This window comes from Podarcis raffonei, chromosome 5, assembly GCF_027172205.1.
Source record: "Podarcis raffonei isolate rPodRaf1 chromosome 5, rPodRaf1.pri, whole genome shotgun sequence".
Lineage (NCBI taxonomy): Eukaryota > Metazoa > Chordata > Lepidosauria > Squamata > Lacertidae > Podarcis > Podarcis raffonei.
In genome coordinates, this window is record NC_070606.1 from 96380496 (window position 1) to 96393799 (window position 13304).

At 46.9% G+C, this 13304-nt stretch overlaps 1 protein-coding gene across 3 annotated transcripts in view; it reads right to left on the bottom strand.

Moving 5' to 3' along the window:
• DVL3 (dishevelled segment polarity protein 3) overlaps positions 1-13304 on the bottom strand; it is a 57378-nt gene that overhangs the window by 17074 nt on the left and 27000 nt on the right. For all 3 annotated transcript variants that reach the window (XM_053390749.1, XM_053390750.1, XM_053390748.1), the window contains exons 2-5: positions 8056-8125; positions 2842-2963; positions 2121-2227; positions 1278-1413 (exon numbers count right to left, since the gene is read on the bottom strand). In XM_053390749.1, coding sequence (XP_053246724.1) covers positions 1278-1413; positions 2121-2227; positions 2842-2963; positions 8056-8125 — 435 coding nt within the window. The remainder of the gene's footprint in view (positions 1-1277; positions 1414-2120; positions 2228-2841; positions 2964-8055; positions 8126-13304) is intronic.

A 13304-nucleotide genomic window follows, 5' to 3' on the forward strand; every position in this document is an offset into this window, starting at 1 on the left:
TTTTTGGGTCTGTCTTGCAGCAAGTTCTCTCTGGGTATCTGTCTGGCTCTGTTGATCTGTTGTCTAACTTCATCTGCTGGGTATTTTAGTTCTAAAAAGGTTTGCTGTAGATCTCTTAGGTGAGAGTCTCTGTCTGTAGAATTGGAACAGATACGGCTGTACCGTAGTGCCTGGCTATATACAATGGACTGTTTGGTATGTTTGGGATGGTAGCTAGAGGCATGTAGATATGTTTGTCGGTCAGTTGGTTTACGGTATAAGGTGGTGTCTATGTGCCCATCCTGTATTTTTATAGTAGTGTCCAGAAAATGTATTTCTTGCATAGACTGATTCATTGTTAGGTTGATTGTGGGGTGAAAATCATTGAATTTCTGGTGGAAGGTGTCTAGGGTCTGTTGACCATGTGTCCAGATGATAAAAATATCGTCAATGTATCGCAGGTACAAGAGAGGTTTGAGTGGGTAGGAGTTTAGGAAACGTTGTTCTAAATCTGCCATGAAGATGTTGGCATACTGTGGGGCCATGCGGGTGCCCATTGCTGTGCCGCTGATCTGAAGGAACAGGTCATCACCGAATTTGAAGTTGTTGTGGGTAAGGACAAATTGGCAGAGTTTGGTGGCAAAGTCTGCTGTGGTTTTATCTGAAATGGTGTTCCTTACAGCTTGTAAACCATCGTTGTGTGGGATGTTGGTATACAGAGATTCCACATCCATAGTAGCTAGTATAGTATTGTTGGGAAGATTATTTAAAGATTGTATTTTCCTCAGAAAATCTGTGGTGTCACGTACATAGCTGGGAGCACTGATGGCATATGGAGCACAGCTTGGCAATGTGAGCAATTGGAAGATGAAAGATATCCTGCACTCAGTCTACCAAACTCCGGGCTAATACTGATGCGATGGTTCTTCTTTAGAAGAAAAACGATGCACAGGTAAATACTGCAGTGTGTGCAAATAAGACAAGCACAGTTGAACAAAGTGCCTCCTACATGTACAGTCAAGAGAGTCAGGGTCAGGTCCCTGGCAAGTCCACACACTTTTGCAAGCCCTGGCTGACTGCCACAATGTGAAGAAAGGCCAAATCTCTGGAACTCAAATCAGTTCTTTGCTTCCGCAACTGTTCCAGGGAGACTAGAATCTGGAGGAAGAAATGACTGGGGCGAGTCAAGGGAGAAGCGTTAGATTGGAACGAGGAACTGAGGAGTTTTTATTTGGGATCCTTCACCAGACTCCAGTCATAACAGGTCATTTTCTCCCAAGCCATGAATATCCCTTTACCTGCTTGTAGAATCATCTTCATCTGAGTCGAAGAAGCTGGTGGTTTCAAGTTCACTGCTCATGAGGGTGGAGGAGCTTTCATAGCCCCCTAGTTCCCGACGCCGTTCTGCCTTGGCTGTCCCGTTCACCCTGGGGGCTGGAGTAAAAGGAAGAGAGGATCAACGGCCATGGGGAGCAATTCAGAAGAGAAGGCCTTCAAAGAGCCAAACAAATATATATCCCACCTGGGAAAGGATCGCCAGTTGCCTTTCTAGCAATGGGGAAGCGAAAATATAAGGGGACCTACAAATAATGGTGCCTTCATAACACACTGTGCAAAGTAGGAAATCCTACAGAACAACAACCCTGAAGGAGGTTGGCAGGGTTGAGTGGGAAAGGGTTGTATCAACATAGCAGCCCTCGTTGGCAAACTCTTTCCATTGGCAGAAAACTAAAAATCTGAACCCAGTTTTCACTCTGTGAGAAGGAGCAGTATGGGAAGGGGAAGGTCTTCCTGAGTCCCAAGCAATCTTTGAGCAGGGTCCCTCTCTCCACAACTTGTCAGATCATTTTTTCTTCTCTGTTTTAAAGTCTGCCCATTTGGTCCGATGGGCAGCTGGGTCCATGGAGGAGCCAGGCCCTGAGTGGGTACAGGGCTGCTGGGCCCTGAATTGCAAGGGAATTTCAAAAATTGTTGGCTTGGGATGGCGGCAGAGAAGGTGGACCTCCCAAGGCCCCGGGGATGGGGACGAACCTGACCCATGCACACAGCAGCAGAGTCAAGGGCACAGCCTGCAGAGCAGGCTTAGAGGTGGGGTGGGGACTACTACTATAGCCAGTTGAACTCTAGGAAATAAACTTCACCATGTTCAGGTCCATCTTTCCTGCGTGGCCTTTCCCTCTGAATCGATACCACTGAGTCAGTCTCCGTCTCATTATCCAGGTTCTCTCGACTTCCTCCAGTATTGGGACTGCAGAGTAAAAAACAAACGAACACACACACATAGTAGAAAACTGCGCAGAAGCACCTCCTTCAATTTGCTCACAGAAGTGTGAGGCTTAAAAGAAAAGACTGAGGGCAGAACTTAAAACATGCAAAAGGTGTGCTGTGCAATCCTTTCTGGACTGTACCATGTCAGATGGCAGGATGGGGGCCTGAATATTTGGCATTCCCTGTGCTTTCTTTTTTAAAAAACCAAATGCACACTCTTCTTCGTATATGTATGACACTCCTACATACGGCAGGGATGGGTGCCAGAGCAGTGTCCATAAGCCACTGCATCAAGTTTACGTGTTAAAAGAGGAAAGAAGCCCAGTAGGTTCAACAGTGGTCTCAGTTTCCTTTGCGGATCCCATGTTGAGAGCACTCCAGGCACAAAGCTGGTCATGAGGCCACCATGCTCAGGAATTGGGTCGCTCTAGTGTTAACTTTATCCCTGCCACTTGAAACAGGCAGAGACTAAGCCTCCCTTTCGCCAGAAGAGAATGGAACCTTGAACGCGCTTCCTGCAGAGAAACTGCTCAACTTTCGCCCTGCTCAAGGTAAGGCTACTCCTTTATACACATACACAGACACACAACTTACTGAAAAGAAGGAGGCCTGGAGTCTCCTATCCCTCCAGTACGCTCAATGGAGGGCGGCAGCTCTGGCTGATTGTCGGCGCAGACAGACCCGGCATCTGAATGAGACCCCTCAGCAGACACCAGCTGAAAGGAGAAAACAAGCTGAAGGTAAGCCAGCCTAGGCAGATAAAAATATTCTTCCATTTTGAAGTGTAGGTTCAAAATATTGCAATATAACAAAGCAGCCTGTTGATATAGTTACGTACATCTGTTTAGTGACACTATAAGAAATAAGGATGTCACTCTGAGGTTGTGCAGCTGGGATGGGAGCCAAGATCTAACTTCTAACTGCAGGGATAAAGGACAAACCACAGCACTTACAGAGGCACCTGCAAAAAGTGGCTTCAGAGGAAGACTAAAAATCAGCTTTGCAGGCTAAAAATAATAATACTAACAAACAAAGCTACAAAAGATGGGGAGGGGACACCCTAAGGTAAAAAAAGTAAAGCACCCCAGATAATTAAGTCCAGTCAAAGGCAACTATGGGGTTGCAGCACTCATCTTGCTTTCGGGCCAAGGGAGCCGGCATTCATCCACAGACAGCTTTCCGGGTCATGCAGCCAACATGACCAAACCACTTCTGGCACAACGGGACACAGTGACAGAAGCCAGAGCGCACAGAAATGCCATTTACCTTCCCACCATAGTGGTACCTATTTATCTACTTGCACTGGTGTGCTTTCGAATTGCTAAGCTGGCAGGAGCTGGGACAGAGCAATGGGAGCTCACCCTATCAAGGGGATTTGAACCGCCGATCTTTCAATTGACAAACCCAAGAGGCTCAGTGGTTTAGATCACAGCACCAACCACATCCCTAACAGTTTACCAACATTAAAACAGAGATGCAAGGATAGCCCACTGAATATTTGATGTTCTTTAATTGCTACCGGTGATGCTGCAATCATTTTCCCTGAATCAAGTACTTCCTAAAAGTACTAAACCATCACTTAATAGTAACTTCCATCTGCTAAAATGAATGCATATGTTTAAAGAAACCTATGTAGAGAAGAAGGATGCGGGTGGCGCTGTGGTCTAAACCCCAGAGCCTAGGGCTTGCCGATCGGAAGGTCAGCAGTTCGAATCTCCGTGACTGGGTGAGCTCCCATTGTTCGGTCCCAGCTCCTGCCTACCTAGCAGTTCAAAAGCACTTCAAAGTGCAAGTAGATAAATAGGTATCGCTCCGGTGGAAAGGTAAACAGCATTTCCGTGCACTGCTTTGGTTCGCCATAAGCGGCTTAGTCATGCTGGCGGACAAACGCCGGCTCCCTTGGCCTATAGAGCGAGATGAGCGCCGCAACCCCAGAGGTGTCCGTGACTGGACCTAGCGGTCAGGGGTACCTTTACCTTTATGTAGAGAAGAGCCTTGAGAGCCAACTTGGCAGCTAAGGAAGTAGGTGGATTCTTTCTTCCAGGAGCGACAGGCTGGGAATCCGTCTACCAACATGCCTGAAGACAGGATTCCTTGGATGAACAATCCTGCCTAATCCCTGGCCTCTTGAGCTGTCTGGATGGACTCTGGCTGAACTCCCCCACCCCATCTTCCTAAAATTAGAGTCACACTCCTGAAATAGCTCCTCAGTGTCTGGACCCAGCAACACACACACACCCTCACCCCACCCCTAAGTCATGGGGGATATGAAAGCAGGAGGCGACAGGCACAATGCACAAAGGAAGAGGCCACTCTTCACTCAAAGGGCCCAGCTGTCCTGCTAGGAAACAGATGGCATACAAAGCCAAAAGGCTGTGCCTAGAAATCTCAAAATTCTGTGCCCGGAATAAACCCTGCCAGTTAGGAAATCTGATTATTCTAACTGGATAATATTCAGGGGTCGCAGAATGTGGGATCTTTTGCAATGATCCCTGGAAGGAAAGGATAGTGGGGGGAGGTGGGCCAGGATTTAGAGTATTTAGATTTAGAGTATTTCCTGATTTGCAGGTAAATGGGCTAGAAGCTTCGTTTATTCTTCAAAATGAAGTTTTCAGGATTGTGTGCTAGAAGCCATACTTGTGTAGTAATAATGACTATTCTAGGACTGAGTGCTACTAAGCATTGGTCAGCTATAGAGTTCAGCAGGCTTTTCTACAGCAAATAGCTGTTTCTGAGGTCATCTATTTCTAAAAGGGGGCAGGTTTTGCCCCTCACCTCTCCGCTGCCCCAACCTTCCCAGCTGCTGCTCTGTCAATGTCTCCCATGGCGACTGACGGCAGCCACTGACATCTCTCAGAGGGGAGGGGGAGGGGGCTGCAGTGTCAGCTGCAACTAACTTTTGGTCCGATTATATCTATGAGACTTGTTTCTCCCCAACCTCAGTTTCTGTTTCTGACTGCCCCTCAACTTTTATCCAAACAGAAACACAGCTGATGCTGTGGAAATACGGTGTCTCTCCACCCCCTCCCAAATCCCAGGTAAGTGATAACTGATACCAGTGTCAGATAATCAAGACAGGTTGTCCTCCCCATCAAACATCTTCCTACTGCAGCCTCATTCATTTTTCGTTACAGGTCAATGAGGACTACTGGCTTCTATGAGAAAGAGAAGACGGGCGAAAATCTGTAATGGAGGGTGGTGGAGTAGGGGGGCAGCGAGGCAGCAGGGAGGACAGATGTCTGCTCATAGTGTATACCTATCTCCTCCTCTTCCATCCTGCGTGTGGGTGGGTGGCCCCCTTCCAGAAGTGGGTGACAGAGTGCAACGGAAGGTGGGAGCAGTGGCTATGCATGATATATGAACACATCCATTACCACTGTCCCTGCTTTACAGGAATAGGACTGAGCCCCAAATAAGGCCTTGCGGAAGTTCAACCATTTACAACAGCCTTTCCCAACTGGTGCCTTCCAGGTGTCTTGGAATACAATTCCCATCACCACCAGCCAGCGCAGCAATTTTTGGAGCAACTGGCAATATTAATATGGCAGCAGCAGTTCTGTGACTGACTGCCCAGAGAGAGAAGCTAAGGAGGACTTTTTCCACAGTAAAGCAACCGTGCAAATTGTTGCACCCTAGAACAGGCCAGCACAATGTGTTACCCATAAAACCAACACCTTGCACCAATCATGAGTTGCGGGCTTTCAGTGGTGAACCACCCCTTGGTTTTTCCAGCCTCAGGCAGGCACCCAAAACATGAGGTCTACTCAACCTGGTAGGGCACAACTTGTGCAGGATTTCCTTAAAATCATAGGGACAAGAGCAGTCTTGATATTATTCATGTCATAAGAGGGGCAACCGATGGTAAAGCATTCAGAATCCAAATCTAGCATAAGCGGCAACCTAAATCCGGGCCTCTAAGCTCACAGAGCTAACACTCCACTGGGACCTGTGGTATTAGAAGACGACATCTGGCTTGCACAGCCAGTACTGGGCTAAGACATTTGCTTCCTGAAGCAAAACACACTATGGCAGCCCAGCCCAGCCCATTCTATGGCTGCTGTAGAAGCAAGCTCACAGAAGATAACTGGATGTGTCTGAAAATAAATACAAAAAGAGGCTGCTAAAGACACTGCTTCATTACACAGCAGCTGTTTCACAGCGTATGCAACAGTCAGAAATCAGTTTTACACATTCACTCCTATCGAACCTACCAAGCAGCCTGTGACTTTAGAGGTTTTAATTTAGAATGTCTTGATTTGTTTAGCAGATTGCTAGTTTAGCATTAGACCTAACTAGGGTAGATGTTTACATTCCACTGCCAAACACTGAAAGAGACTTTAAAGGAGCTGGGAGCTTAGCTGTGGTATGAGATCTTTCCCATTATGAAAATGTGTACTGGCCTAGTTTCAGCATTTTAATCTACGTTAGTGTTGGTTAACAAACCAGGAAAATTAGCCAGGATCCTTTTTTCTAATGGTTTATAAAATGAGGAATAATTGTCTGAACCAAACTTGGATCTGCAGTTGTTTTTGGACTACAGTTCCCATCATCCCTGAGCACTATTCCTGCTATCTAGGGATGATGGGAGTTGTAGTCCAACAACAGCTAGAAACCCAAGTTTGGGAAACACTGGTCTGAACCATGCTGCACTTACATATTACTAAGGTCTTGATTAATTTTAATTCAAATTGATTGAAGCATGTCCCCAAACACAATAACTTGCCCAACTTTTCTATCAGTGGCATACAACTGAATTGTTTTGATGACTAAATACCAAAGATCCATCTACTTTCAGCAGCAATCAGTTAATTCATGAGGATGCACTGGAACTTATCCCATATCCAGCCATGGAAGGAAAAGAAGAGGTTGCCACTTGCCAATGAGTCTCTCCCTGCTTCCTTCCTCTTTCATGCCAAGGCTGCCATCTCATGCGCCCTTGCTTCAGTGTATGTTCCACTGAACGGAAGGGGACTTACCTTTGAGTAGATATGCTTAAGAAAGTTTTACATTGCTAGGTTCTTACCCACTGGGTTAAGAGTCCAAAGGAATCCAAAAATGGGTTTTATGGATTGCGTCCTGCTTGATGAAGTGCTCCAGAGCCTAGAATGTGATCTCCAACCCTCCTTACTCTGAGGTGGTCCACCTGGTTTCAGCTGAACATGTGCAAAATTAAGGCATTCACTGGAAGGAACTACCTTGCAAAAACCTTTTAAGGGATAAGGGGGGGGGGGTAAAAAGCCCTGGCTCCTCTCACATCAAAGTATAAGCAGGGCAAGTGAAGACAGAACAGGGAATTGCTTCAGCTTAGGACTACTGGGAAGACTTGCACACAGCCGCTAACTCTCACATTCTTTCACCTTCCAAGTTTTAAGGCTTCTGCTGCCTTCCTCTCCAATGGTTGAGCTGAGCTCCTAGCCCAGTGTGGTATAAAGTGCTCAAACCGGCATGCGAGCCTGCCAGCTGACCGGCAAGTAGACAAGCTGTGTTTGCCTTTCTTTTTCCTAGGCAAGGCTGCTGCTGCTCCTTTGCGGCCAGTCGAGCAAGGTGGAATAGAGCATGCTCAGTTTTAAATGGAAAAGGAGAAGGTGCTGGGTGGGTAGAGGCCAGAGAACCAAAGATGAGGTGGCCACACAGGCACAGTAAACCTGAGAATTAGGCATTGCAGTTACAGGCCCTGTGAGGAGGGGCACTTCAGCTAATTGGATTCCAATACGTCACTTGAAGCAGCTGCTTAACCTGCCCACATGGTAAAGCCACTCCTGTACGCGGCTGCCTGGAAAAAGAAACCCAGTCAAGAATCCAGCTTACCCAAGACACCACGCGGCCGTTGAAACAGGGAAGCTTTGCATTGTCGTCTGAGATTTCTTCCTTCACAACGCTGCGAAAAGAAGAGAGAGAGACAGATGTCAAAGTACAGGCCAGCACATGAGGTCAAAAAATAACAGAGCTGGCAGCCTGATTCTAGGGCAAAAAGCCCCAGAAGAACTTGGATTGCCACGAAAATAAAACCTGAGGATGTTTCTTAAGAGGCAGAGATGGGGCATGATACATCAATGCATCTCAATTCTACATCCTAAGCCCTACCTACCCAACCAAGACAGCTCAAATCCAACCAGAAACATCTGTACTTCCTAATCTGCTTATTTCTCAGGTCATATTTGTGGATCTGTCAACTTGCAGCTAAGCCCTCTCCAATTTCTGGTTCTTATTTATGATTTCTATAAAAGGAAGTGTGTGTGTTTAACAGTTCATTTATCCCTTAGAGAGCCCTGTGAAGCGAAGCAAGATTGAGATGTAGAGACGTGTCTAGGCTACCCGGAAAACTACATGACTAAGCATGAATCTGCATGGGAATCCTTCTTAAAAGGAAGACAGGGGGGAGAACAAGGCTGTTTTGCACAATGACAGGTGAAAACATTGTTCACTTTAAAATGATAAATCAAAGTAAGCCACATTATCCTGTCAGGTCTCAATATTTCAATTGATGTTTTATTCTGAGGAAGAGAACTGATCCCCTTTCTATTGCTGGCTCCTAGACTACACACAACATCTTACCACAAGGGTATTTTAAGGTATGAAAGGCAGACTATAACGTAACATATCCGGAAGTCAAAGGGGACATGGTGGGGTGGTCCCAATCCTGTACAAAGGAAAACTGGGTTCTGTAACCTGCATAAACTATGGGGAGCCTATATTATATTGAATTGCCAAGACTAATGTTTCCTTTAAAAAAAAAAATAGCAGAGATTCCTTAGAACGCAAGCCTACTTGGAGCAAATGATATGAAAGAAAATCTATAGTTGCTGGCTAAATGGAGTGAACCTATAGATTAGGGGTCAGTAAAGTTTTTCAGCAGGGGGCTGGTCCACTGTCTCTCAGACCTTGTGGGGGGCCCGACTATATTTTGGCGGGGGGGGGGGGAATGATGCAAGAGCACTATGAGCCCCTGCTTACCTGTGTCTTGCGAGCGGCAGGGGTTGGTGGCAGCAGTGGAGGGACAATGAGCAGCGAGCAAAAGGGCTGCAGAGAGGGGCTGCTTAAAATGGCGGCCACTTGAGTGCTGCTGTTGCTGGCACCAACAAAGCCCAGCCCCCTTCCTCCTCTAGGCAGGGCGGGGAGAAGCCAGGAGGAGGGAGGGAGGAGGCGCAGCCGCCACGTGAGGGAGAGGGAAAGAATGCGCACATGCTGGCAATCCACGTGGCGATTCCCGGACCATCCGCAGGCCAGATCCAGAAGGCAACTGGGCCTGATCCAGCCCACAGGCCTTAGTTTGCCGAGCCATGCTATAGATGCAACATTTGTGAACAAGAAGGGACTGTTGTCTTCTGTTCCGTAAGTGTATCAATGCCTCCAGATCAGAGCGGCAGGGATTCTGGGGCACTCAAGCTCTCAGAGGCCAGAAGGGAACAGGTGTGAGCAACATCTGGCCTGGAATTTGTCAGGCAGCAAAAGGTCTTTGGACTGGCCAGGCATAACTTAAAGACAAGGAGCCTGACCGCCTGCTGTTGCCTGGCCAACAGAGCGGAGTTGTCTGATTGCTGCCCCCCTTCCCCTCCTTTAGTCCTCCAGCAACTGGCCTCAGGCATCCTTGGCTGGTGAAGACGATTTAGAGGCACATGGGCTTAACCTTCCCCTGGCACACAGCAAAACAAGAGCTATTTGACAAAAGGCCTTTAAAAGCTCGAGATTGAAATCTTTAGCTGACTCTTATTTAAATCGCTTTATTTCCATCCCAGCAAAGAACATGTAGCAACATGTTTGAGCATCCTGGGGCATAAGACAAGACACAAATGTGGCCTTTTCTCCTCAATTTACACAGAGTCTAAGCTCCATAAATGAAAGCAATTGTGCGTGTAGGCTGAACGGAGGCTGAAATATCCCCACCGCAAAACCCTCCTCACTTATGGAAGGCCATATGTTCCTGCCAAAATGAGACAGACTTTGAAGTCGCTTCACCAGATGGAACCATGCAAGAAAGCACAATCATTTGGGTCAACGCCTTGGCGGGATGGGAGGGTGCAGAGAAGGCAGCCCACAGGGGTCAGCTCAGATGCTGTGTTACTGTTAGGAGAGGCCCCATCTTTTTAAAAAGGGGAGTCAATCACTTTCATATTTGGAAATCCTATGTTCTTCAGGCAAAATACCTCTGAATGTGCCATGATCAACTAAGCCCACTTCTGCTGAGAAAAATGTCTTCACTCCAAACAAAATCCTCAGAAGCTCAGCTTTCTGAATGTTGGGTTTCTAGTCCTTATGGTTGCCTAAAAAGCTGAGAAACTTGAATGAGGCACAGTGTGGCTTCTACTAGCTGGGGTGGTGACTAGTCCCACCCTTCATAAATCCACTGGCTATTCTGGTCACACAAGAATCCTTGGCTTTCTGGCCTAGCCTTGAGTTCTGTAAAAAAAACGGACTCAAGTAACTTCATTCACAAGATGAAGATAATCTGTACAGTACAAAGATTATTTGAAAAATGGCCACCTATATGGAGAACCTTTCCCGGTGCTTCAAGGATCCATACATCAAAATGGGTTTGGAAAATGTGCAAGGTGAGCTTTAAAGGCCTGTCAGCCTACAGCACCGGAGGGAAGGAGGGTTAGAAATTACGTGGGGACACAGAGTAAGTCTGGAACAGGCTATTACCATCATATAACTATAGTGTTTAAAAGCAAGAAGATGAGACCAAGGAGTAAACCCTACACAAATCCAAAGTGGAGCCCCTAAGATGGTTGAATGGCGCCTAGTACACTGTCTCCTTCTGGCAACACCTGCAGCCAAGCTGGTGCCAAACGTATTGCTTTCCTTTCCTTTGGACCAAATCAGTGAGCCCGTGTGTGTGTGTTTGTGTTGTCGTTCTGGCAGCCCAGGACCTCCATACACTCTGCCCAGGCTTGCATCCCAGGGAGGTCACTTCGGTGCTTCCAGTGCAGCCGTTTGGCTTCACCCCCAGAAGCACACTCCATTGTCTCTCGAGGTAGACAGGTGCCAGCAACAACTAGTTCCTACTGAGCCAAATTCAAGGTTCTTGTATTAATTTACAAGGCCCTTAACGACTTGGGTTCAAGGATACCTTAGGGACTGATGGATGCCTTATATCCCTGCCCAATCACAGAGCTCTTGAGAGGAATTACTGTGAGTAGTCTTACACGACTCAGATCCACCAGGAGTGTTCAATATTGTGGGCTCAATTCAGTGTCACTCAGTCCCAGCTGAGATCAGACAGGCCCCTTTCAGGCACTTGGTGAAGACATGTTTGTTTCAGCGGGCATGTTAAGTATCTTTTCTCATTTTATGATTAGCTTTGGAGGTGCACTCCTCTTGCATGCCTCCTGTATCTACTTAGGAACTGGGGGTAATAAGATGAAGTCAGAAACTCCTGGTGCTTCTTCCAGTTGTGGAACTCCTCTGCAGGCAGGATTTTTCTGCCCGTTTCAAAACATGGACAGAAAATTGCAGGAGGCAAATAGGGTTTTCCATCCTAATTAACTCTGCCCCACCCAGACGACGCCTTCTGTCCCTACTTTATACATCAAAGGAACCTGCTCCCTGAAGCCCTGAAGGCTCAGATGCACTCATTTAATCTGAATGGAGTCTTTTAAAGTGACACCATTTCCCACATCTTCTGCACCAACCAACCAGCTAGCTAGCTGTGTCGTACTGAGATGCAGGCAGAAGAGGTTCAAAGAGATCCAGAAGGCTCTGTGCCAAGAAACTGAATTGCAACCAGTGGGCAACCCCTTACTCACAAAACCAGGAGTGCAATCTGCAGAGCACCAAGGGACCACCTTGACACAGGATCATAACTCTAGGTGAAAGAGGCTTATTATGGATGCTCAGGATTTTTAAATTTATCACCTGTATGCAGGTCCTTTTGTAGAAAGGGCCATAGCTCAGTGGTACAGCACCTGCTATGCTTGCAGAACATCTCAGGTGCAATCACCAGTATCCCCAGGTAGGGCTGGGAAGACCCCCTGCCTGGCACCCAAGAGGGCTGCTGCCAGTCAGTAAAGTCAATACTGAACGAGACAGACTAACAGTCTGACTCAATATACATTTTGGTGGCAGGCACTGTGACGACAGAGTCAGAACAGAACCTATTGAAGAAGCTGGCAACCCAAGGATTGTCATTTTCATTTGCAGGGGGATCTAGTCCTCATGGGGAAATGGAATAAAAACATGTGGGTTATATCTGTCAAACTGCAATGCATGAACTGCTTAATTTTTAGTCTCATTATGCTGAACATGTTGCTTCTACATTAACTGCAATTCATGGAAGCATTCCGGATGCTCAGGTTTTTTCCGTTTCTTTCTCCCACACTTGGATCACATGCACCCAGACTCAGATCACCCTCACTGTGTTCAATGGGATCTACTTGAAGGTTAAATATACATATGGCCTGCGACTTACATTTTTCAAGAGAGATGTATCAATGCTGGAAGCCCTTCCCATCTGTCATGAGTCCCCTGGAAGAGTGGTCAGACCCCAAGGAAAAATGGGAGTTAGACCTGGAGGAGAGTCCCAGGGGGTCGGGGTAAATGATGCCGACCCCCCCAAAAGATGTCTGATCCCAGGGAGTGTCCCAGAAGGTGGGGGGGTGGAGACCCACCCCCCAAAGAAGGTTCAGGAAAATTCTGAGAAGTGTTTCCCATCACCTGCCTTCCAGATATGTCTCTCTCATCTTCTGCAGTCAAGGAACCATCCTGTTACACAAGAGCCCTCCCTCTTTAATGGAGGGAGCTGAGAGCAAATCTGATGCCAAGGCTGGCATCCACTCCACTTCTGACACCCAGGACACAGAGGCTGCAATGCACACAAACCTTGACCAGGCAGCATACTGGAAGGGATTCCAGGCGCTTGTTGAGCCAAATGCTGTGCCCATCCCACCCTGAATGTTGTTAGCTATTAGAAATGATTACTGATTATATTTCAAGAGCAGTGCCCATAATAAGACAGGCAACTTAACACACACCAGGATTATCAAACCTGTGTTTGTCATAAGCGGTTTCTCTTTTTTATATATATATAAAATATTTATTAGAGTTTTCCATTTTATACA